Consider the following 21,359-nt stretch of genomic DNA (forward strand, 5'->3'; position numbering starts at 1 on the left):
ATGTATTATGTTCCTGAGGGCCAGCCCACCACCAGCACTGCCCCAGCTGATATCATCAGAGTAGGTAATCTTCTCCCCAAGTTACAGGGGCTTGGCAGCACCTTAGACCACGTATCCGAGGAGACCATCTCCCCAGGTTATAGGTGCTGCTGCTTGGCAGCCCTTGTTACATAATTTCACTGCAAGCTGTGTTTGGTTGAGCTTGGATGGCTGGGCAGGTTAGTCAGCCGTAAACAATTATGTTACGAACGCCTGGTGTTGTTGATGTTTTTTTTTGGCCTCTTTCTAATCCTCCGCCAATATTGCGTGGACCGTAATGTCATGGATGCCTATTGCTGAGGACACATAGTATATAGTTGAATACAACCTAAAGAGAGCAGGTTTTTAGTGGGAGGCAGGGGGGGGGGGGGTGTTGTAGGGTAGGCTATTACCAATACTACGGTTGGATACTGTTTACATTTGAACCGGTACCAGTTCCTGGAATTCGTTCTCGGTTCCCATATTTCAGTAGTAAAAAAAAAGAAGTCCAAACTTCTCAATTTCAACATTGTTCTTTATTTAGTACGTTTTGTTATTTATTGTTGTAAGTAACCCGGCCACCACCACACAAAACTAAATCGCATAAATATCTGGCCATTCTCAGTAAATATGATCAAACTCCTCTGACCTCATCTGGTCTTTCCAAAGACCCAAAAGACAGTACAGTAATATATAGGCTATATTATTATATGGAAAAGGCTCCCTCTTGTCTACTATATTACACTCTTATACTAAACGTGTAAGGTATACATTTGGTAGCGATTGATCTAGCATGAATCGGTACTCGGCCGGTACCCTTAACCCTTTCACTGCCACACGACAGCCGGTTAACCCTTTCACTGTGACAATACAGAAGGTTAGCCCTTTACTATCACACAACCGAAGGTGATGCTCCATCATTAGCATCATTAGCTCCGCATTTGCGGAGCTAATGATGCTAATGATGGAGCATCGCCGTCGGTTGTGTGATAGTAAAGGGCTAAACTTCTGTCGTGTGGCAGTGAAAGGGTTAACACTACAGAGTTCGGTACTACCCAACCCTAGTAACTAATTACCAACACAGAAGAGGCTTTTAACCTCCGACAAAGTTATTTTGTTCGCCCTTTTGCGCTATTGGTTTTGCCTTATTACATTTAAGTTGAGATAGACACATTCTCACCATCGATGGATCACTTTTGATTATCATATTCAAGTTCCCCTTTTCTTCCAGTAATGATCTTTTTTTTTTCAGTCGCCACAGAAACAGTGTGGCCGGCCGCATAGCAGATTATGGATTAGCGTCGAGTTCTAATGTAAAAATCTCTTCTCTCCTACAGACCGTGCGTCATGGCTTCCCACATCAACCGTCCTCAATGGCTTTTGACCCTGTGCAGAAAATACTGGCCATCGGGACACAGAATGGAGCTTTGAGGCTGTATCCTTTTACAATCTTTGCACCGCTGTCCCCCACACACACACGCACACGCACGCACACACACACACGCACACACCAAAGCAACGCTCAAAGCCAGACTTCCCCCATTTATCACATCCTTTCAGCAAACATTTTCTAACCCAAGCCGCCGGTCAACATATCTCTTATCATCTGGAGAATTATAAATACATACTAGGGCTGCTCGATTATGGCAAAAATCATAATCACGATTATTTTTGATTGATATCGTGATTATTATTAAACGCTCCTTTCTGTCATCTTCTACAAGTAACATTTAGTCATTTAGCTGAACGCTTTTATCCAAAGCGACTTACTGTACAAGTTCTGTACAACAAGTCGGCAGGAAGGGTACAACTCTTTCAGCTGAGTAACAATGTTCATCAAAGTGTTGAAACTTGGGCGCTGCAACACGTTTAAAAAATAACTGGAGAAACACGCGGCGTGGCTGCGTCTATACTTTCCACAAGCAAGGTGTCCTTTTGCGCGATCTGATTGGCCACTGACGTTGCTGGTCATGTGACACGTGAGCCCAATCGTGTGACGGCAAGTTCTTTGGACGGTTAAGCTCAGGCGCTCTTTCGAAGTTGGTTAAGGTTAGAGTTTGTCTTAAGAGCAGGGCGATAGAACGCCAGCCCTGATTCCAAACTCTAACCTTAACCAACTGCGAAAGAGTCGCCTAAGCTTAACCAGTGATAAACTAGGCGTTCGGTCGTTTGCAGGCTGTTCGACGCGGAAATGGGCTAAGACACTGCTCGTCATGCGATTGCGGCGCACATGTCACATGACCAGAAACGTGCGTGGCCAATCAGAGCGCAAAACGGGACCGTGGCGGAAGGACAACGGGACCGGCTCTCTCCTCCCTCTCCACACGCGGCTGAAACTACTTGTTTGGGCTCGAGGGGAGGGAGGGGGGGGGGGAGGGGGGGAGGGGGGGGGGGGGGGGGGGGGGGCGCACCGCTGTGAAGGAAGAGTGCGCTGCCTGCGTTTACAGCACAAGACAAAAACGTGGCATGCGGCACAATAATCGTTTTATCTCGATTATCTTGTCTTGGTGATTGTGGGAAGCAGCGAGTCAAGTGACCTTTTTTATTTGGCTCCTGTCAGCTGGTAGCAGCGCCGCAGAGAGGAAAAATCAAACATGGGAAGAGAGAGGTGGGGGGGGGGCACAGGGGGCCAGCCGGCTAGCAGCAGCAGCAGAGAGGTGGGGCACAGAGGGCCAGCCGGCTAGCAGCAGCAGAGAGGTGGGGCACAGAGGGCCAGCCGGCTAGCAGCAGCAGCAGAGAGGTGGGGCACAGAGGGGCAGCCGGCTAGCAGCAGCAGCAGAGAGGTGGGGCACAGAGGGCCAGCCGGCTAGCAGCAGCAGCAGAGAGGTGGGGCACAGAGGGCCAGCCGGCTAGCAGCAGCAGCAGAGAGGTGGGGCACAGAGGGCCAGCCGGCTAGCAGAAGCAGAAAAGTGGGGCACAGAGGGTAGAGCCGGCTAGCAGCAGCAGAGAGGTGGGGCACAGAGGGCCAGCCGGCCAGCAGCAGCAGCAGAGAGGTGGGGCACAGAGGGCCAGCCGGCTAGCAGCAGCAGAGAGGTGGGGCACAGAGGGCCAGCTAGCAGCAGCAGCAGAGAGGTGGGGCACAGAGGGCCAGCTAGCAGCAGCAGCAGAGAGGTGGGGCACAGAGGGCCAGCTAGCTAGCAGCAGCAGAGAGGTGGGGCACAGAGGGCCAGCTAGCTAGCAGCAGCAGAGAGGTGGGGCACAGAGGGCCAGCTAGCAGCAGCAGCAGCAGAGAGGTGGGGCACAGAGGGCCAGCCGGCTAGCAGCAGCAGAGAGGTGGGGCACAGAGGGGCAGCCGGCTAGCAGCAGCAGCAGAGAGGTGGGGCACAGAGGGCCAGCTAGCTAGCAGCAGCAGAGAGGTGGGGCACAGAGGGCCGGCCGGCTAGCAGCAGCAGAGAGGTGGGGCACAGAGGGCCAGCCGGCCGGCTAGCAGCAGCAGAGAGGTGGGGCACAGAGGGCCAGCCGGCTAGCAGCAGCAGAGAGGTGGGGCACAGAGGGCCAGCCGGCTAGCAGCAGCAGAGAGGTGGGGCACAGAGGGCCAGCCGGCTAGCAGCAGCAGCAGCAGCAGCAGAGAGGTGGGGCACAGAGGGCCAGCCAGCTAGCAGCAGCAGAGAGGTGGGGCACAGAGGGCCAGTCGGCTAGCAGCAGCAGAGAGGTGGGGCACAGAGGGCCAGCCGGCTAGCAGCAGCAGCAGAGAGGTGGGGCACAGAGGGCCAGTCGGCTAGCAGCAGCAGAGAGGTGGGGCACAGAGGGCCAGTCGGCTAGCAGCAGCAGAGAGGTGGGGCACAGAGGGCCAGTCGGCTAGCAGCAGCAGAGAGGTGGGGCACAGAGGGCCAGCCGGCTAGCAGCAGCAGAGAGGTGGGGCACAGAGGGCCAGCCGGCTAGCAGCAGCAGAGAGGTGGGGCACAGAGGGGCAGCCGGCTAGCAGCAGCAGCAGAGAGGTGGGGCACAGAGGGGCAGCCGGCTAGCAGCAGCAGACCCTCTTCTTCAGGAGGACCAGTTCATTAGCTCCCCGAGGCAATATATCAATATTTATTAGGGATGTCCGATATTATCGGCCTACCGATATTATCGGCCGATATCGGCATTAAAATGTGATATCGGAAAATATCGGTATCTGTTTTCAAAAAAAAATATATATATATATATTTCTTTTACATTTCTATAACCTTTATTTACCCAGGCAAGCAAGTAAGAACAAATTCTGATTTTATTTATTGTCAAAAGTATGCATAATGTTGTGTTAATTCCACAACAAGAGATATGTAATGTTAATTACCTGAAATTATTCCGTTTTTTGGGGGGGGGGGGAACCCTGCATATATCGGTATCGGTTGATAACGGTTGATATCGGTATCGGAAATTAAGAGTTGGACAATATCGGTATCGGTAAAAAAGCCAATATCGAACATCCCTAATATTTATCCTATAACTTATCATCTATTCATGTAACTGTATCATGTTTATTTTTTTTGTGAATTGCGATACACTACCTTGTCGTCAAAATAGAAAAAAGCTAATTTTTCTTTTAATAAAAAGTCAAATCTCTCAATTGAAAATGTCTGTTTGATACTGGAACCACACTTCCGATTACCACGCAGTGCAATGTGATCACTGATTGGATTATCTAATGAACACAATCATTGAACACAACCGGCTTATATTTGAGGCAGGTGTCTATTATGGGCCGGCCTTTAATTAGTTTTTGCCCCAAAACCCTTGCTCAGCAAAAATGGGGAACAGTAATACCATCAAATAGTTTATTTAAACCAGTATAAATATGACCTGTATAAAAAAAATGTGGCTATCAAATTACATATCAATTACGAATAATTCATTTGATCTTGCTCCGAGAGACATGCATTCTCACTGTAGCGCCAAGTTAACCCCACGTGACAAGAAAGAGAGAGAGAGAGAGAGAGAGAGGAGTCCGGAGGAATGGATGTTGTTCTCAGAAAGTTCCGCTACTAACGGTGAGTAAAATGACAGTTGTCATGCCTGGCGGTGCTGTATGTTCTGTAGTTAACATGATGCACCGACGAGCGCTGCGTTGCGGTGATGAAGAGCGCTGATGAAGAGCGGTGTTAAATCATGGATGATCGCCGCATGTGTATGTTGTGTAGATGGATTGGTTTTTGTACGGTGCGTGTGTTGAGAGACGGAGAGGGAGAAAGGAGAAATGTCTCCCTGCTGCTGATGATGATGTGTGTTTCTCAAGTTCTGCTCGGCATTGACTTGTCATCACTGCAAAAAAAACGATGACGAAAAGGAAAAACAACACTTCACACCAGTGGGGTAACCGCTAAAAACAATGAGTGTAGACCCGGCTTCCAATTGAGACCGGCGTTTACTCGTCTTAGCATGTACAATAGAGCTGTACACCGTATATATACATTTATATGTTTATATTTACAGCATATATATATATATATATATATATATATCCATATCTGTCTGAATATACCTGCATACAATCCTTCTATACACCTGCATATAACGCATATAACTCTGTATGCTAGCATGTACAATAGTGCTGTATATACCGTATATATATTTATTCTTACCGTATATATACCTATCCACATTTGTCTGTACATACCTGCATATAATCCTCCTTACATATCTGTAGATACTATATCTATATCTGTACAATACATATCCTTTACTACTCTTACTAGTTACACTGCTGGCCAGTGTGACTTACTACCATAGTGTCTTTATACCTGTATCACTGTACATATCAATACAACAACTCTGTACATCTATACTCAGTAGTACAAATTTATATATCTTATACCCAGTTTAATCTCCTGTACATTGTATATTACTGTTGCACTCTACTGCTATATTTGCACTCTGGTTGGATGCCAAACCTCTTTTCGTTGTACTGTACTTGTGCCGTATGACGACAATACATTTTAATCTAATCTAAATGTATAGCCATTAGCCACACCCACCCGGGCCAGGAGAGGGGACTCTGCTTTCAAATGAAACTCTACGTACGATATACATTGAAAAGTTCTTCTGAATATTAGTCATCTTTATTTGTCTCCGTGTGTCCCGGTCCGAGATGTGACGGGCACAGAGAGAGGTGTGGGGCAGAGAGAGGCAGAGAGAGAGGTGACGGGCAGAGAGAGAGGTGACGGGCAGAGAGAGGCAGAGAGAGAGGTGTGGGGCAGAGAGACGGGCAGAGAGAGAGGTGACGGGCAGAGAGACGGGCAGAGAGAGAGAGGTGTCGGGGCAGAGAGAGAGGTGTGGGGCAGAGAGAGAGGTGTGGGGCAGAGAGGGAGGTGTCGGGGCAGAGAGAGAGGTGACGGGCAGAGAGAGAGGTGTCGGGGCAGAGAGAGAGGTGTGGGGCAGAGAGAGAGGTGTGGGGCAGAGAGAGAGGTGTCGGGGCAGAGAGAGAGGTGACGGGCAGAGAGAGAGGTGACGGGCAGAGAGAGAGGTGACGGGCAGAGAGAGAGGTGTGGGGCAGAGAGAGAGGTGTGGGGCAGAGAGAGAGGTGACGGGCAGAGAGAGAGGTGACGGGCAGAGAGAGAGGTGACGGGCAGAGAGAGAGGTGACGGGCAGAGAGAGAGGTGTGGGGCAGAGAGAGAGGTGACGGGCAGAGAGAGAGGTGTGGGGCAGAGAGAGAGGCAGAGAGAGGGGTGTCGGGCAGAGAGAGAGGTGTCGGGCAGAGAGAGAGGTGACGGGCAGAGAGAGAGGTGTCGGGGCAGAGAGAGAGGTGACGGGCAGAGAGAGAGGTGACGGGCAGAGAGAGAGGTGTGGGGCAGAGAGAGAGGTGTCGGGCAGAGAGAGAGGTGACGGGCAGAGAGAGAGGTGACGGGCAGAGAGAGAGGTGTCGGGCAGAGAGAGAGGTGTGGGGCAGAGAGAGAGGTGACGGGGCAGAGAGAGAGGTGACGGGCAGAGAGAGAGGTGTCGGGCAGAGAGAGAGGTGTGGGGCAGAGAGAGAGGTGACGGGGCAGAGAGAGAGGTGGGGCAGAGAGAGAGGTGACGGGCAGAGAGAGAGGTGTCGGGCAGAGAGAGAGGTGACGGGCAGAGAGAGAGGTGACGGGCAGAGAGAGAGAGGTGTGGGGCAGAGAGAGAGGTGACGGGCAGAGAGAGAGGTGTGGGGCAGAGAGAGAGGTGACGGGCAGAGAGAGAGGTGTCGGGCAGAGAGAGAGGTGTCGGGCAGAGAGAGAGGTGACGGGCAGAGAGAGAGGTGTCGGGCAGAGAGAGAGGTGTGGGGCAGAGAGAGGTGTGGGGCAGAGAGAGAGGTGACGGGGCAGAGAGAGAGGTGACGGGGCAGAGAGAGAGGTGACGGGCAGAGAGACGGGCAGAGAGAGAGGTGTGGGGCAGAGAGAGAGGTGACGGGCAGAGAGAGAGGTGTGGGGCAGAGAGAGAGGTGTGGGGCAGAGAGAGAGGTGTGGGGCAGAGAGAGAGAGAGAGAGAGAGAGAGAGAGAGGTGACGGGCAGAGAGAGAGGTGACGGGCAGAGAGAGAGGCAGAGAGAGAGGGGCAGAGAGAGAGGTGTGGGGCAGAGAGAGAGGTGTGGGGCAGAGAGAGAGGTGTGGGGCAGAGAGAGAGAACGAGAGAGAGAGAGGTGACGGGCAGAGAGAGAGGTGACGGGCAGAGAGAGAGGCAGAGAGAGAGGGGCAGAGAGAGAGGTGTCGGGCAGAGAGAGAGGTGACGGGCAGAGAGAGAGGTGACGGGCAGAGAGAGAGGGGCAGAGAGAGAGGGGCAGAGAGAGAGGTGACGGGCAGAGAGAGAGGTGACGGGCAGAGAGAGGTGACGGGCAGAGAGAGAGGGGCAGAGAGAGAGGCAGAGAGAGAGGTGACGGGCAGAGAGAGAGGTGACGGGCAGAGAGAGAGGTGACGGGCAGAGAGAGAGGTGACGGGCAGAGAGAGAGGTGTCGGGCAGAGAGAGAGGTGTGGGGCAGAGAGAGAGGTGTGGGGCAGAGAGAGAGGTGACGGGCAGAGAGAGAGGTGTGGGGCAGAGAGAGAGGTGTGGGGCAGAGAGAGAGGTGACGGGCAGAGAGAGAGGTGACGGGCAGAGAGAGAGGCAGAGAGAGAGGTGACGGGCAGAGAGAGAGGTGTGGGGCAGAGAGAGAGGTGACGGGCAGAGAGAGAGGTGTGGGGCAGAGAGAGAGGTGACGGGCAGAGAGAGAGGTGACGGGCAGAGAGAGAGGTGACGGGCAGAGAGAGAGGTGTCGGGCAGAGAGAGAGGTGTGGGGCAGAGAGAGAGGTGTGGGGCAGAGAGAGAGGTGACGGGCAGAGAGAGAGGTGTGGGGCAGAGAGAGAGGTGTGGGGCAGAGAGAGAGGTGACGGGCAGAGAGAGAGGTGACGGGCAGAGAGAGAGGTGACGGGCAGAGAGAGAGGTGTCGGGCAGAGAGAGAGGTGTGGGGCAGAGAGAGAGGTGTGGGGCAGAGAGAGAGGTGACGGGCAGAGAGAGAGGTGACGGGCAGAGAGAGAGGTGTCGGGCAGAGAGAGAGGTGACGGGCAGAGAGAGAGGTGTCGGGCAGAGAGAGAGGTGTCGGGCAGAGAGAGAGGTGACGGGCAGAGAGAGAGGTGTCGGGCAGAGAGAGAGGTGACGGGCAGAGAGAGAGGTGTGGGGCAGAGAGAGAGGTGTGGGGCAGAGAGAGAGGTGACGGGGCAGAGAGAGAGGTGACGGGGCAGAGAGAGAGGTGACGGGCAGAGAGACGGGCAGAGAGAGAGGTGTGGGGCAGAGAGAGAGGTGACGGGCAGAGAGACGGGCAGAGAGAGAGGTGTGGGGCAGAGAGAGAGGTGTGGGGCAGAGAGAGAGGTGACGGGCAGAGAGAGAGGTGTGGGGCAGAGAGAGAGGTGTGGGGCAGAGAGAGAGGTGACGGGCAGAGAGAGAGGCAGAGAGAGAGGTGTCGGGCAGAGAGAGAGGTGACGGGCAGAGAGAGAGGTGACGGGCAGAGAGAGAGGTGTGGGGCAGAGAGAGAGGTGTGGGGCAGAGAGAGAGGTGACGGGCAGAGAGAGAGGCAGAGAGAGAGGTGTCGGGCAGAGAGAGAGGTGTCGGGCAGAGAGAGAGGTGACGGGCAGAGAGAGAGGCAGAGAGAGAGGTGTCGGGCAGAGAGAGAGGTGTCGGGGCAGAGGGAGAGGTGTCGGGGCAGAGGGAGAGGTGTCGGGGCAGAGAGAGAGGTGTGGGGCAGAGAGAGAGGTGTGGGGCAGAGAGAGAGGCAGAGAGAGAGGTGTCGGGCAGAGAGAGAGGTGTCGGGCAGAGAGAGAGGTGACGGGCAGAGAGAGAGGCAGAGAGAGAGGTGTCGGGCAGAGAGATAGGTGTGGGGCAGAGAGAGAGGTGTGGGGCAGAGAGAGAGGTGTGGGGCAGAGAGAGAGAGAGAGAGAGAGAGAGAGGTGACGGGCAGAGAGAGAGGTGTGGGGCAGAGAGAGAGAGAGAGAGAGAGAGAGAGAGAGAGAGGTGACGGGCAGAGAGAGAGGTGTGGGGCAGAGAGAGAGAGAGAGAGAGAGAGAGGTGACGGGGCAGAGAGAGAGGTGTCGGGCAGAGAGAGAGGCAGAGAGAGAGGTGTCGGGCAGAGAGAGAGAGAGAGAGAGAGGTGACGGGGCAGAGAGAGAGGTGACGGGCAGAGAGAGAGGCGCTGGGCAGAGAGAGAGGTGTCGGGCAGAGAGAGAGGTGTGGGGCAGAGAGAGAGGTGTGGGGCAGAGAGAGAGGTGTCGGGCAGAGAGAGAGGTGTGGGGCAGAGAGAGAGAGGTGTCGGGCAGAGAGAGAGAGGTGACGGGCAGAGAGAGAGGTGACGGGCAGAGAGAGAGGTGACGGGCAGAGAGAGAGGTGACGGGCAGAGAGAGAGGTGACTGGCAGAGAGAGAGGCAGAGAGAGAGAGAGGTGTGGGGCAGAGAGAGAGGTGTGGGGCAGAGAGAGAGCCTGAGAGAGAGGTGACGGGCAGAGAGAGAGGTGTGGGGCAGAGAGAGAGGTGTGGGGCAGAGAGAGAGGTGACGGGCAGAGAGAGAGGCAGAGAGAGGTGTCGGGCAGAGAGAGAGAGGTGTGGGGCAGAGAGAGAGGTGACGGGCAGAGAGAGAGGCAGAGAGAGGTGTCGGGCAGAGAGAGAGGTGTGGGGCAGAGAGAGAGGTGTGGGGCAGAGAGAGAGGCAGAGAGAGGTGTCGGGCAGAGAGAGAGGTGTGGGGCAGAGAGAGAGGTGACGGGCAGAGAGAGAGGTGTCGGGCAGAGAGAGAGGTGTGGGGCAGAGAGAGAGGTGTGGGGCAGAGAGAGAGGCAGAGAGAGGTGTCGGGCAGAGAGAGAGGTGTGGGGCAGAGAGAGAGGTGTCGGGGCAGAGAGAGAGGTGTGGGGCAGAGAGAGAGGTGTCGGGGCAGAGAGAGAGGTGTGGGGCAGAGAGAGAGGCAGAGAGAGAGGTGACGGGCAGAGAGAGAGGTGACGGGCAGAGAGAGGGGCAGAGAGAGAGGCAGTGCAGCCAGGCTGTCGGGGCAGAGAGAGAGGTGTCGGGGCAGAGAGAGGGGCAGAGAGAGAGGTGTCGGGGCAGAGAGAGAGGCAGTGCAGCCAGGCTGTCGGGGCAGAGAGAGAGGTGTGGGGCAGAGAGAGAGGTGTCGGGGCAGAGAGAGGGGTGTGGGGGCAGAGAGAGAGGTGTCGGGGCAGAGAGAGAGGTGTCGGGGCAGAGAGAGAGGCAGAGAGAGAGGCAGAGAGAGAGGCAGTGCAGCCAGGCTGTCGGGGCAGAGAGAGAGGTGTGGGGCAGAGAGAGAGGTGTGGGGCAGAGAGAGGTGTGGGGCAGAGAGAGAGGTGTCGGGGCAGAGAGAGAGGCAGAGAGAGAGGCAGTGCAGCCAGGCTGTCGGGGCAGAGAGAGAGGTGTCGGGGCAGAGAGAGAGGTGTCGGGGCAGAGAGAGAGGTGTCGGGGCAGAGAGAGAGGCAGTGCAGCCAGGCTGTCGGGCAGAGAGAGAGGTGTCGGGCAGAGAGAGAGGCAGTGCAGCCAGGCTGTCGGGCAGAGAGAGAGGTGTCGGGCAGAGAGAGAGGTGTCGGGCAGAGAGAGAGGTGTGGGGCAGAGAGAGAGGCAGTGCAGCCAGGCTGTCGGGCAGAGAGAGAGGTGTCGGGCAGAGAGAGAGGTGTCGGGCAGAGAGAGAGGTGTCGGGCAGAGAGAGAGGTGTGGGGCAGAGAGAGAGGTGTGGGGCAGAGAGAGAGGTGTCGGGCAGAGAGAGAGGTGTGGGGCAGAGAGAGAGAGCCAGGCCGCAGCAGCAGCAGCACGTGTCTCCTCCTCCAGGAGGACCTGGCTCATTAGTGCTCTCTCTCTCTCTCTGCCTCTCTCTCTCTCTCTGCCTCTCTCTCTCTCTCTCTCTCTCTCTGCAGTGGCTCGAGCAGCTCCTCCGCCATATGCTGAGGAGCCCAGCCTCATCAACCCGTCCTGCCCGGCCCGGTGCCAGGATGCCACCTCGTGTGGGCTGTAAACATCACTGGTCCTGCTGCGCGCGGCTGTCAGGCCACGTGAAGACTCACACACAGGGAGAAGGAGAGGGAGAGGGAGGGGGAGAGAGAGGGAGAGAGAGGGGGAGGGAGAGGGAGAGAAAGAGGGGGAGAGGGGGAGAGGGAGAGAGGGAGGGGGAGAGGGAGGGAGAGGGAGAGGGAGGGAGAGGGGGAGAGAGAGGGAGGGAGGGAGGGGGGGAGAGAGAGGGAGGGGGAGAGGGAGAGGGGGAGAGAGAGGGAGGGAGGGAGGGGAAGAGAGGGGGAGAGAGAGAGAGGGAGGGAGAGGGAGAGAGAGACCTACAGAGACACACAGAGAGAGGGAGAGAGAGAGAGAGAGAGAGACTACTTGAAAGACTCGGCTGTGTTTGTGCCTAAGTTGTAATATTGGGAGGTGGCCGGTCTCACGTCATGGCTAGACGGTATCTGCGTTTCACCATAAAAAGCTAGATAAAGATAAATAAACGTATCTTATATGATCCTGATATGATACGATAATTCATTTAAAAAAAGCAGGAGTGGAAGGCGGCCGGGTAGCGCAGCGGACTAAGCGTCTTGTCTACCACCGCAGAGACACTGGTATCTTGGGCCGGTCGTCATACTGACACAATTGGCAGAGTCAGAGGGTGGGAAGCCGGTGTGTGGTATCCTGGTCGTTGTAAACAGCGACTCCTACAGGTCGGTCAGGGGCGCCTGCACAGCAAGGGAAGGAACTGGTGAAGGAAGGTAGTGTGATCCTCCCACGCGTTACACTTCTTCACCGATGAGAGTCCGCGCTGGCAGGGGAAAAGAGGCTGCTGGCTGTCTCCTATGTCTCGGAGGAAGCATCTGATAGACTTCAGGGCTCCCTAGACCGGCAAATGGTGGGTAAATGCGCGCAACGACCAGGAAGGGGAGGGGGGAATTGGCATAACGACTAAATTGGGATGGGAGAAAAATACAGAAAAAAGCAGGAGTGGAGATGTGGACCCAAGCGCTGTAATATTGTTTTACCATCACTATATATACATGTATATACGATCCTCAAGCTCGTCACATGTTTTGTCCCGATTATCCGCCCGGATGACCCGTCCGCTCATGTAAACGGCTCCTAGAGGCTCCATCCTCGTCCTCATCCAGTGTCCAGATTAACCCTTTCACCGCCACACTACCAAATGGGTTAACCCTTTCACCGCCACACTACAAAATGGGTTAACCCTTTCACCGCCACACTACAAAATGGGTTAACCCTTTCACTGCAGCACTACCAAATGGTTTAACCCTTTCACCGCCACACTACCAAATGGGTTAACCCTTTCACCGCCACACTACAAAATGGGTTAACCCTTTCACCGCCACACTAAAAAATGGGTTAACCGTTTCACCGCCACACTACCAAATTGTTTAACCCTTTCACTGCAGCACTACCAAATGGTTTAACCCTTTCACCGCCACACTACAAAATGGGTTAACCGTTTCACCGCCACACTACCAAATTGTTTAACCCTTTCACTGCAGCACTACCAAATGGTTTAACCCTTTCACCGCCACACTACAAAATGGGTTAACCCTTTCACCGCCACACTACCAAATGGTTTAACCCTTTCACCGCCACACTACAAAATGGGTTAACCCTTTCACCGCCACACTACCAAATGGTTTAACCGTTTCACCGCCACACTACCAAATTGTTTAACCCTTTCACTGCAGCACTACCAAATGGTTTAACCCTTTCACTGCCACACGACAAAGGGTTAACCCTTTCACCGCCACACTACCAAACGGTTTAACCCTTTCACTGCCGCACTACCAAATGGTTTAACCCTTTCACTGCCACACTACCAAATGGTTGAACCCTTTCACCGCCGCACTACCAAATGGTTTAACCCTTTCACTGCCACACTACCAAATGGTTGAACCCTTTCACCGCCGCACTACCAAATGGTTTAACCCTTTCACCGCCACACTACCAAACGGTTTAACCCTTTCACCGCCGCACTACCAGATTGTTTAACCCTTTCACTGCCGCACTACCAAACGGTTTAACCCTTTCACTGCCACACGTCAAACGGTTAACCCTTTCACCGCCACACTACCAAATGGTTTAACCCTTTCACTGCCGCACTACCAAATGGTTTAACCCTTTCACTGCCACACTACCAAATGGTTTAACCCTTTCACTGCCACACTACCAAATGGTTTAACCCTTTCACCGCCACACTACCAAATGGTTTAACCCTTTCACTGCCACACTACCAAATGGTTTAACCCTTTCACTGCCACATTACCAAATGGTTTAACCCTTTCACTGCCACACTACCAAATGGTTTAACCCTTTCACTGCCACACTACCAAATGGTTTAACCGTTTCACTGCCACACTACCAAATGGTTTAACCCTTTCACCGCCGCACTACCAAATGGTTTAACCCTTTCACTGCCACACTACCAAATGGTTTAACCCTTTCACTGCCACACTACCAAATGGTTTAACCCTTTCACCGCCACACTACCAAACGGTTTAACCCTTTCACCGCCACACTACCAAATGGTTTAACCCTTTCACCGCCACACTACCAAACGGTTTAACCCTTTCACCGCCGCACTACCAAATGGTTTAACCCTTTCACCGCCACACTACCAAACGGTTTAACCCTTTCACCGCCACACTACCAAACGGTTTAACCCTTTCACCGCCGCACTACCGAACGGTTTAACCCTTTCACCGCCGCACTACCGAACGGTTTAACCCTTTCACTGCTGCACTACCGAACGGTTTAACCCTTTCACCGCCGCACTACCAAACGGTTTAACCCTTTCACTGCGACATTACAGGTGGTTAACCCTTTCACCGCCACACGACAACGGGTTAACCCTTTCACCGCCGCACTACAGAGAAGGTTAACCCTTTACTATCACACTAACCGTCTGTAGTGTGACAGTAAAGGGTTAACCTGCTGTCGTGTGTGGCAGTGAAGGGGTTAAGGGAGCGCGGCGGTTCACGGGGGCGACTCCCAAAGAGCACACAACGCTTCCATGTTGTCCTGATGTGCTCGGCGCGGCTGATGGGATTACTGTCATTCAGGCAATTGGTCCATTTATCAAAAGACAGGCCGTATTGATCCACCTCATTGCCCCTGGAGTTTGGAAATGCTGTCACGGCTCAGTGGACGTAAACTCAATGCGATGTCTCTACAAGCAATAAACGTGTACTTTTACAAGATCTGTCTCTACTACAGTGCTTTAATCAGAGTTACCGTGGATCGTTTTTTCACCCCCCCCCCCCCCGACCCTCGTTTAATTAGTTTATCCTTAGCTCTCGGCCGTAAGAAAACATAAACCGTGTTCTACATATACAGTGTATATAATTATTGTTTATTTTTATTTAATCTTTTTTTTTTCTTTTCTCGTTTACGTCTTAATTAGAATTAATGATCGGAAGTAGGCGATGATTTGAAAGTACAATGGAACCTCATTTCTGAAACCGCAGGGAGTGGAATATTTTGAACCAAAAAGATAAATAAAACTAGGCCAAAGTGATTTGCACACATTCCAAAGCACTGCGTGTTGTCCAATCTGCGGTTGAAGCGCTCATAATTGCATTTTTATCAGAGAGGAGATTACCAACATTTGTTTTTTTGTGTCCATTATAACCTTTTGGCAGGCTGGCGCGTTTGGAAGTCTGAGGCGTGCATAGAAGTTTGCGGAATTCGGTTACTTCCTGAAACCACACAGACCTACATCATTAGCGTATGTCTCGCCTTCGACTATCGCCTTCTCCTTTCTTTCAGTGTCAATCTTGAACAATAACCAGGCGTTTTTTTAAATTTTCTTTAATGTTGCTAAGTGGAGTGTTTTTTTTTCTTGTTTCTTGTTTGTGATCGTGATTAAGAGAAGTTCCTGTCCAGATGATTATCATCTGATGAAATGTGGTGTGGTCAACCACTCCGTTCTACCAGAAGAGGAAGTGTTTGTGTTCGTGGAGCGATGCCGTTATGTGCAGTTTTCGTCTCTTAGTAGCTCTACATAAGATAAGATAAAATAAGATATTCCTTTAGTGATCCCCTTGGATACATTTGGGCATCATAGCAGCAAGGGGGAGGGGGGAGGGGAGGTACGGGTATGGGCAGGGTAATAGTAGAAAGACATAAATATAGGCAATAAAGTTAGATCTGAATATAAAAACATGAGAAAAATGTACAATGTAAACAAAGTACAATATACAAGACCAGGTTTATGATATTTATATATTTTCAAATAGCATGCCCAAAGATCTAATTTCGAGAGACATCTGAGGTAATAAAGTAATGTAATAATCATTCATTTAGACGACAATCACAATCTAATAATTTAGTCATATCTCATATTTTTATATTCAGATCAAATTTGATTGCCTATATTTATGTCTTTCTACTATTACCCTGTCCATATACCTGTACCTCCCCTCCCCCATGCTGCTATGATGTCCGAATTTCCCCCAAGGGACCATTAAAGGAATATCTTATCTTATCTTATCCTATGATACGATAATTAATAATACTGTGACAAGCAGGAGTGGAGACATGTGGACCCAAGTGCAGACAGGAGAGACAGGTGTATGGTGTCTCTGTATGGTGTCGCTGTATGGTGTTACTGTATGGTGTCTCTGTATGGTGTCTCTGTATGGTGTCACTGTATGGTGTCTCTGTATGGTGTCTCTGTATGGTGTTACTGTATGGTGTTACTGTATGGTGTCTCTGTATGGTGTTACTGTATGGTGTTACTGTATGGTGTCTCTGTATGGTGTTGCTGTATGGTGTCACTGTATGGTGTCTCTGTATGGTGTCTCTGTATGGTGTCTCTGTATGGTGTTACTGTATGGTGTTACTGTATGGTGTCACTGTCACTGTATGGTGTCACTGTATGGTGTCTCTGTATGGTGTCTCTGTATGGTGTCGCTGTATGGTGTCACTGTATGGTGTCTCTGTATGGTGTCTCTGTATGTTGTTACTGTATGGTGCAAAGCCAACAGTGGTTTGTTTACTGAGGAACAGGATGCAGGCTTGATGCAGGACAGCAGAGGAGAAGCTCACTGGTTACTCCGGCAAACACCACTACTAAAAGTTAGAGGATAGTAGCGACCAGACTATAGAGCTGTTTTTTGTTTATAAACATACCGTGGTCGAGCCAATCAGCAATACCAACTGAGTCACGTGACTAAGTCGCCTTGAAAGTGACGTAAAAGTCACATGATTTGAAAGTCTCATGACCGTTCGTTCAGACTGAGGTCGCGTTGCAAAACAAATCAGACCCGTATCTTAGATTTAGGAGCACGTCATGAAAGTGGGCCGAATCAGAATTGAAAAGATCAGATGATTCCATGTGATTTGTGCCGTTCTTCACACTGATCCCAGTCACAGACTGTATGAGCAAAGAAATCGGCTTTGGGCCACTTTCAGTATAATTACTCGAGCAACGAGCAAAGGAAGCTTTAAAAAGCAAGTAAAGAGGTTACTTTTGGGTACAGGCACAATGCTTGATACATAACATTTTATTATTTTACTAGTCATTTTGTAATATTTTGGTATAATGCTAATGTATTGAGGTGGGGTGGGTTGGATGGGTGTGGGGGGAGGGGGGATTATGTTTGATTATGTTATGTATATTGTTTTGTATGTTTATTGTTGGTTTTATTTCTAATTATGTTGTTTGTTTGTACTTGTGTGGACCTCAGGAAGAGTAGCTGTAACTGAGGGGTACAATTCCCTGACTGTATTGATAAGTATGGTATCATTAAACCACTACCGCTTTATGTACTTTAACTACTGGCCATACAGTACACGATATCTAAATATGATGAACACTTTCCCACAATGAAATCGGGTCCACACAAAGGTAATAATCAAATATTTAATATATAGCAAAAGGTACATATAATAGTTACTATTACATTTATGATTTGAATGCACTTGTAAGGCAAATGAGTACTCGTAGGCAAATCAACACTGAATGTCCAATCTCTGGTTACGCAGGAAGCAAGTATACAACCTGGCTCTTAGGGAATTATAACGAAGGCACACTTAATGATTATAGCTGGATATACTGTAGGGGTCCTCCCGGTTGTAAGCCGGTAGGGGGGGTAGGAGAGCCGTCGGCAGTATCCCGTCTGGTCAACGATTTCTAGAGAGAATTCAGGTACAGAAGACAGTGCAGTAGAATCTTGATCCACAGATGAATACACCTTGGCTCTCTTGTAGGCTGTAGCTGTAGCTGTAGGTCCACAATGAAGAAGAAGCGAGGCGACCTCAGTCTGGTCTGAGCGCCGTCTCACCTTGACTCCTTTCGGGGTAAATCCAACACTCACCGGTGTTGGCGATTATCCGCTCCACAAATCAAAGTACCAAAGCAAATATATATTCCATGCCGCATAGGGCTCAGCAGTCGTCGGGTAGGTAATCCAATGTACAGGTCCACTCGGTCCTCGCCTAGAACTCCTTGGATGAAAGCGCCACGTGTGGTCTGCCCAACCTGGCTAAGACTCTAGATAACACGAGGAAGCGATGGGGATGCTGCTCACTTTAGAACTCTAACCGCACGATGCACCATACATAATAGACTATTATTAACCTAATAGAAATACGTCGCACTCGACGGTACAGTGCCAAACTATGACAATTCAGTTATTAATTCGCACGAGGTCTCAATGCTATTCTAAGGCCAAACAGGCCATACTTCACCGCACGCGGTATCGTGGGGTGAGGCTTCACGTTCTGTTACTTAGTTGGGTAGAAGGGTAAAGGACTAAGGGTCTTCTACATTTACTTGCGCCATATTTATATGCACGGTGAACAAATAGTGCCACTCTCCTTTCGGTAGCCGTATTCCTGCGCAGAGCCGGGGCTAGTAGAGACATGTCTCGTCGGTACCATTGAACTTGGCTCCAAGGGGCTTGTCCCCTGGCGCCAGGTCCCTGTCCAATAAGAGAATGAACTATTATGGGCTATAGTAGGCTAAAGGGATATTCCGTGTATATGTACAAGGAATATACAAGGGATATCAAACGATATACAAATACTATTCAATATATATCAATAAATAAATATTTATATTCGGTTTAATCTGATCCTTCGTAACAGCCGCCCCCTACTTAGTCCCACCTAATTAGCTAAGCAGAGACAGATTAACCGCACTGTCCACTACTCAATGTCCGCTGTAAGGGTCAGTCAGTTCACAAAGTCATGGGGTCATGGTCGTCATCGATAGTATCAGGGAGCCTTGGCAGTTCTATTAGCCTCGCCACGGGTCGGGTGTAGGTCCGCCCTTGGACGAGCACTTCAGCTGCTCGGACCTTTCCATCGGCACCGGTGATCACTTTGCTTACGCGGCCAGCCGGCCACATAGCTCGGGGTAGTGACTGGTCGATAATCATGACGACTGTTCCTTCTGTCAAATTGTCTCTCTCTTTCACCCACTTCTGGCGGGTCTGTAGAGACGGTAGGTAGTGGAGTAGGAAGCTGTTCCAAAACTTGTCAGCCAGTACTTGACTGTACCTCCACATTCTTCGGCCGTTCGCTTCTTCAGGCCTGTACATTGTCTGGGGTAGCGCGGGGTCCAGCCGCCCCATCAAGAGTGTGTTGGGGGTGACTGGGTCGACATCTGCTACATCACTTGAGACGTAACCGAGGGGCTTTGAGTTCAATACTCCCTCGATCTCCGTGAGGACTGTCATTAGGACTTCTTCCGCCACGGTCTGGGCCCCAAGCACGGCGTACAGGGCTGTCTTTATAGAGCGTACTTCTCGTTCCCAAGTTCCACCGAAGTGAGGTGCGTTCGGGGGATTAAACTGGAAGTCAATCTGGGATGGAGCGAGGTGGGTCTTAAGTTCTGGGCCCATAGCTTGGAAGCTCTCTCTCAGCTCTCTTTCTCCGCCTTTGAAGTTTGTCCCGTGATCAGACAATAATGTAGACGGTTTTCCTTTCCGTGATGTGAATCTTCGGAAGGCCATAAGGAATGAGTCTGTGCTCATGGTTGGGAGGAGTTCGATATGTATCGCTCTGGTGGTCATGCATTTGAATACAATACCCCACCGCTTCTCGGTTCCTCTTCCTCTCTTTATATACAGCGGGCCGAAGCAGTCCATACCGGTGGAGTGAAAAGGCTTGTCGCCGAGTCGGAGGCGACAGGGAGGTAGGTCAGCCATCCGGGGTATACTGGGCTGGGCTCGCCACTTACGACAGTCTAGACAGGTTCGCTGGAAGCGCCGCACTGCTTCTCTCCCTTGCAGTATCCAATAACGACGTCTGATCTCCGCGAAGACTCTCTCTGCCCCTGCGTGGTGCACATCCTCGTCGTATTTCTTTATAATCAGCTCTGTGACCTTGTGTCGGCTGTTCAAGACTATCGGGTACTTGACGTCATCCGGTAAGTCTGGGGCTCTCCGCAGACGACCACCCACTCTGATGAGACTATGGGCGTCGCTCTCGGGGGCTAGGTGGAGCAGTCTGCTGTCTGATGGGATGGGCTTTGCTCCCTGTAGACAGGCTAGCTCATCGGGGAACGAGTCTCTCTGGGCTCGTTGTAGTAGAAGAAGTTCTGCTTCTTCGTAGTCAGCTGCTGAAATGTCAGTCGTGGGCTGAACCTCTGGGTGGTGCCACAGAAATGTCTTTAGCTGCGCACTCTGTAGGGTGAGGCAATCGTCTAGATCGGGGTCTGTGGGGACGAGTGTGTGTGTCAACCCACAGAACATAGATTTCTTGTTCTCTGCCTCCTCTTTACTCGCCTCCCGTGGAATGGGTGTAGGCCACTCTTCTTCGGGGAGCTTGAGAAACTCTGGTCCGTCACTGTAGAGGTTGTGACGGGTGAGGTCATCCAGGGACATTCCCCGGGTGATGACGTCAGCTGGGTTGTGTTTGGTGTCCACATACCTCCAGCTCGCTACTTCTGTTAACTCTTGAATCTCGGTGACTCTGACTCCCACGAAGACCTTGTATCTGCACGAATCAGACCGGATCCATGTGAGTACGGTCGTGGAGTCTGACCACAAGATTGTTCTTTGCACCGGGATGGTGAGTTCACGTTGGATTAACGTGGCGAGCTGCGCTCCTGCTAGGGCTGCGCAGAGCTCTAGACGTGGGATAGATTGTTGCTTTCGTGGGGCTATTCTTGAGCGAGCCAGGATGAAAGCAGTATGTATTTCTCCTCCCTCCTCTCGGGCACGCAAGTAGGCCACTGAACCGTAGGCTACTTCGGAGGCGTCGCTGAATACGTGCAGGTCGATCTTGCATGTCTCTGGCCTCACTGTGGGTGGGAAGTAGCTGCGGCGTATATTAACACCTGGGAGTGAGCGGAGTTCCGTCTCCCACTCTCTCCATGTGGATGCAAGGTGTTCGGGTATGGGATCGTCCCAGCCCTGGTCCTTGTCCCATAGCGCTCTTACAATCATCTTTGCCCTGGTGGTGTAAGGTAGAATACATCCCAACGGGTCATATTGTCTGGCGAGTGTTCTGTATACACTCCGTCTGGTGGTCGGTATTGCCGTCGACCTTCCCTGCTCCTTGGTCAGGGGTTTGTGTCTATAATGGAGCGAGTCTGTTTTGAAGCGCCAGACTAGTCCTAGTGTCATTTCTTGGGCTTCTCCTGGGATGGTCGCCATCCAGGTGTCGCTGCTCGCTGCCTTGTCCTCGGGGGAGAGGCTGCGCAGTACTTGCGGGTCGCTGCTGGCCCACTGCCTGAGATCAAAGCCACCTTTGATCAGGGAGGCGCGGAGCTTGAGTAGGAGAGCCTCGGCTTCTTCTGGCGTCGAGACGCTTTGTAAACAGTTGTCCACGTAGAAACTATTTGTCACACTTTGTCGGACCTCTTCATCTGCTGCTGGGTCCTCTGCGACGTGTTTTTGTAGTGCAAACGTAGCACAGCATGGGCTGCATGTGGTTCCGAAAGGGAGGACTTCCCATTGATAGATGGCTGG

General features: G+C 51.9%; 1 protein-coding gene across 1 annotated transcript in view; it reads left to right on the forward strand.

Annotated features, from left to right (window-relative positions):
* stxbp5b (syntaxin binding protein 5b (tomosyn)) overlaps nucleotides 1-21,359 on the forward strand; it is a gene marked incomplete at its 5' end in the record, with an annotated part of 106,376 nt that continues 85,017 nt past the window's right edge. The window contains 2 exon segments of the mRNA XM_084310376.1: nucleotides 1-60; nucleotides 1,356-1,453. Of these exon segments, the coding sequence (XP_084166502.1) occupies nucleotides 1-60; nucleotides 1,356-1,453 (158 nt within the window).

This window comes from Notolepis coatsorum (assembly GCF_963971535.1).
Source record: "Notolepis coatsorum genome assembly, chromosome: 3".
In the NCBI taxonomy this organism is placed as follows: domain Eukaryota; kingdom Metazoa; phylum Chordata; class Actinopteri; order Aulopiformes; family Paralepididae; genus Notolepis; species Notolepis coatsorum.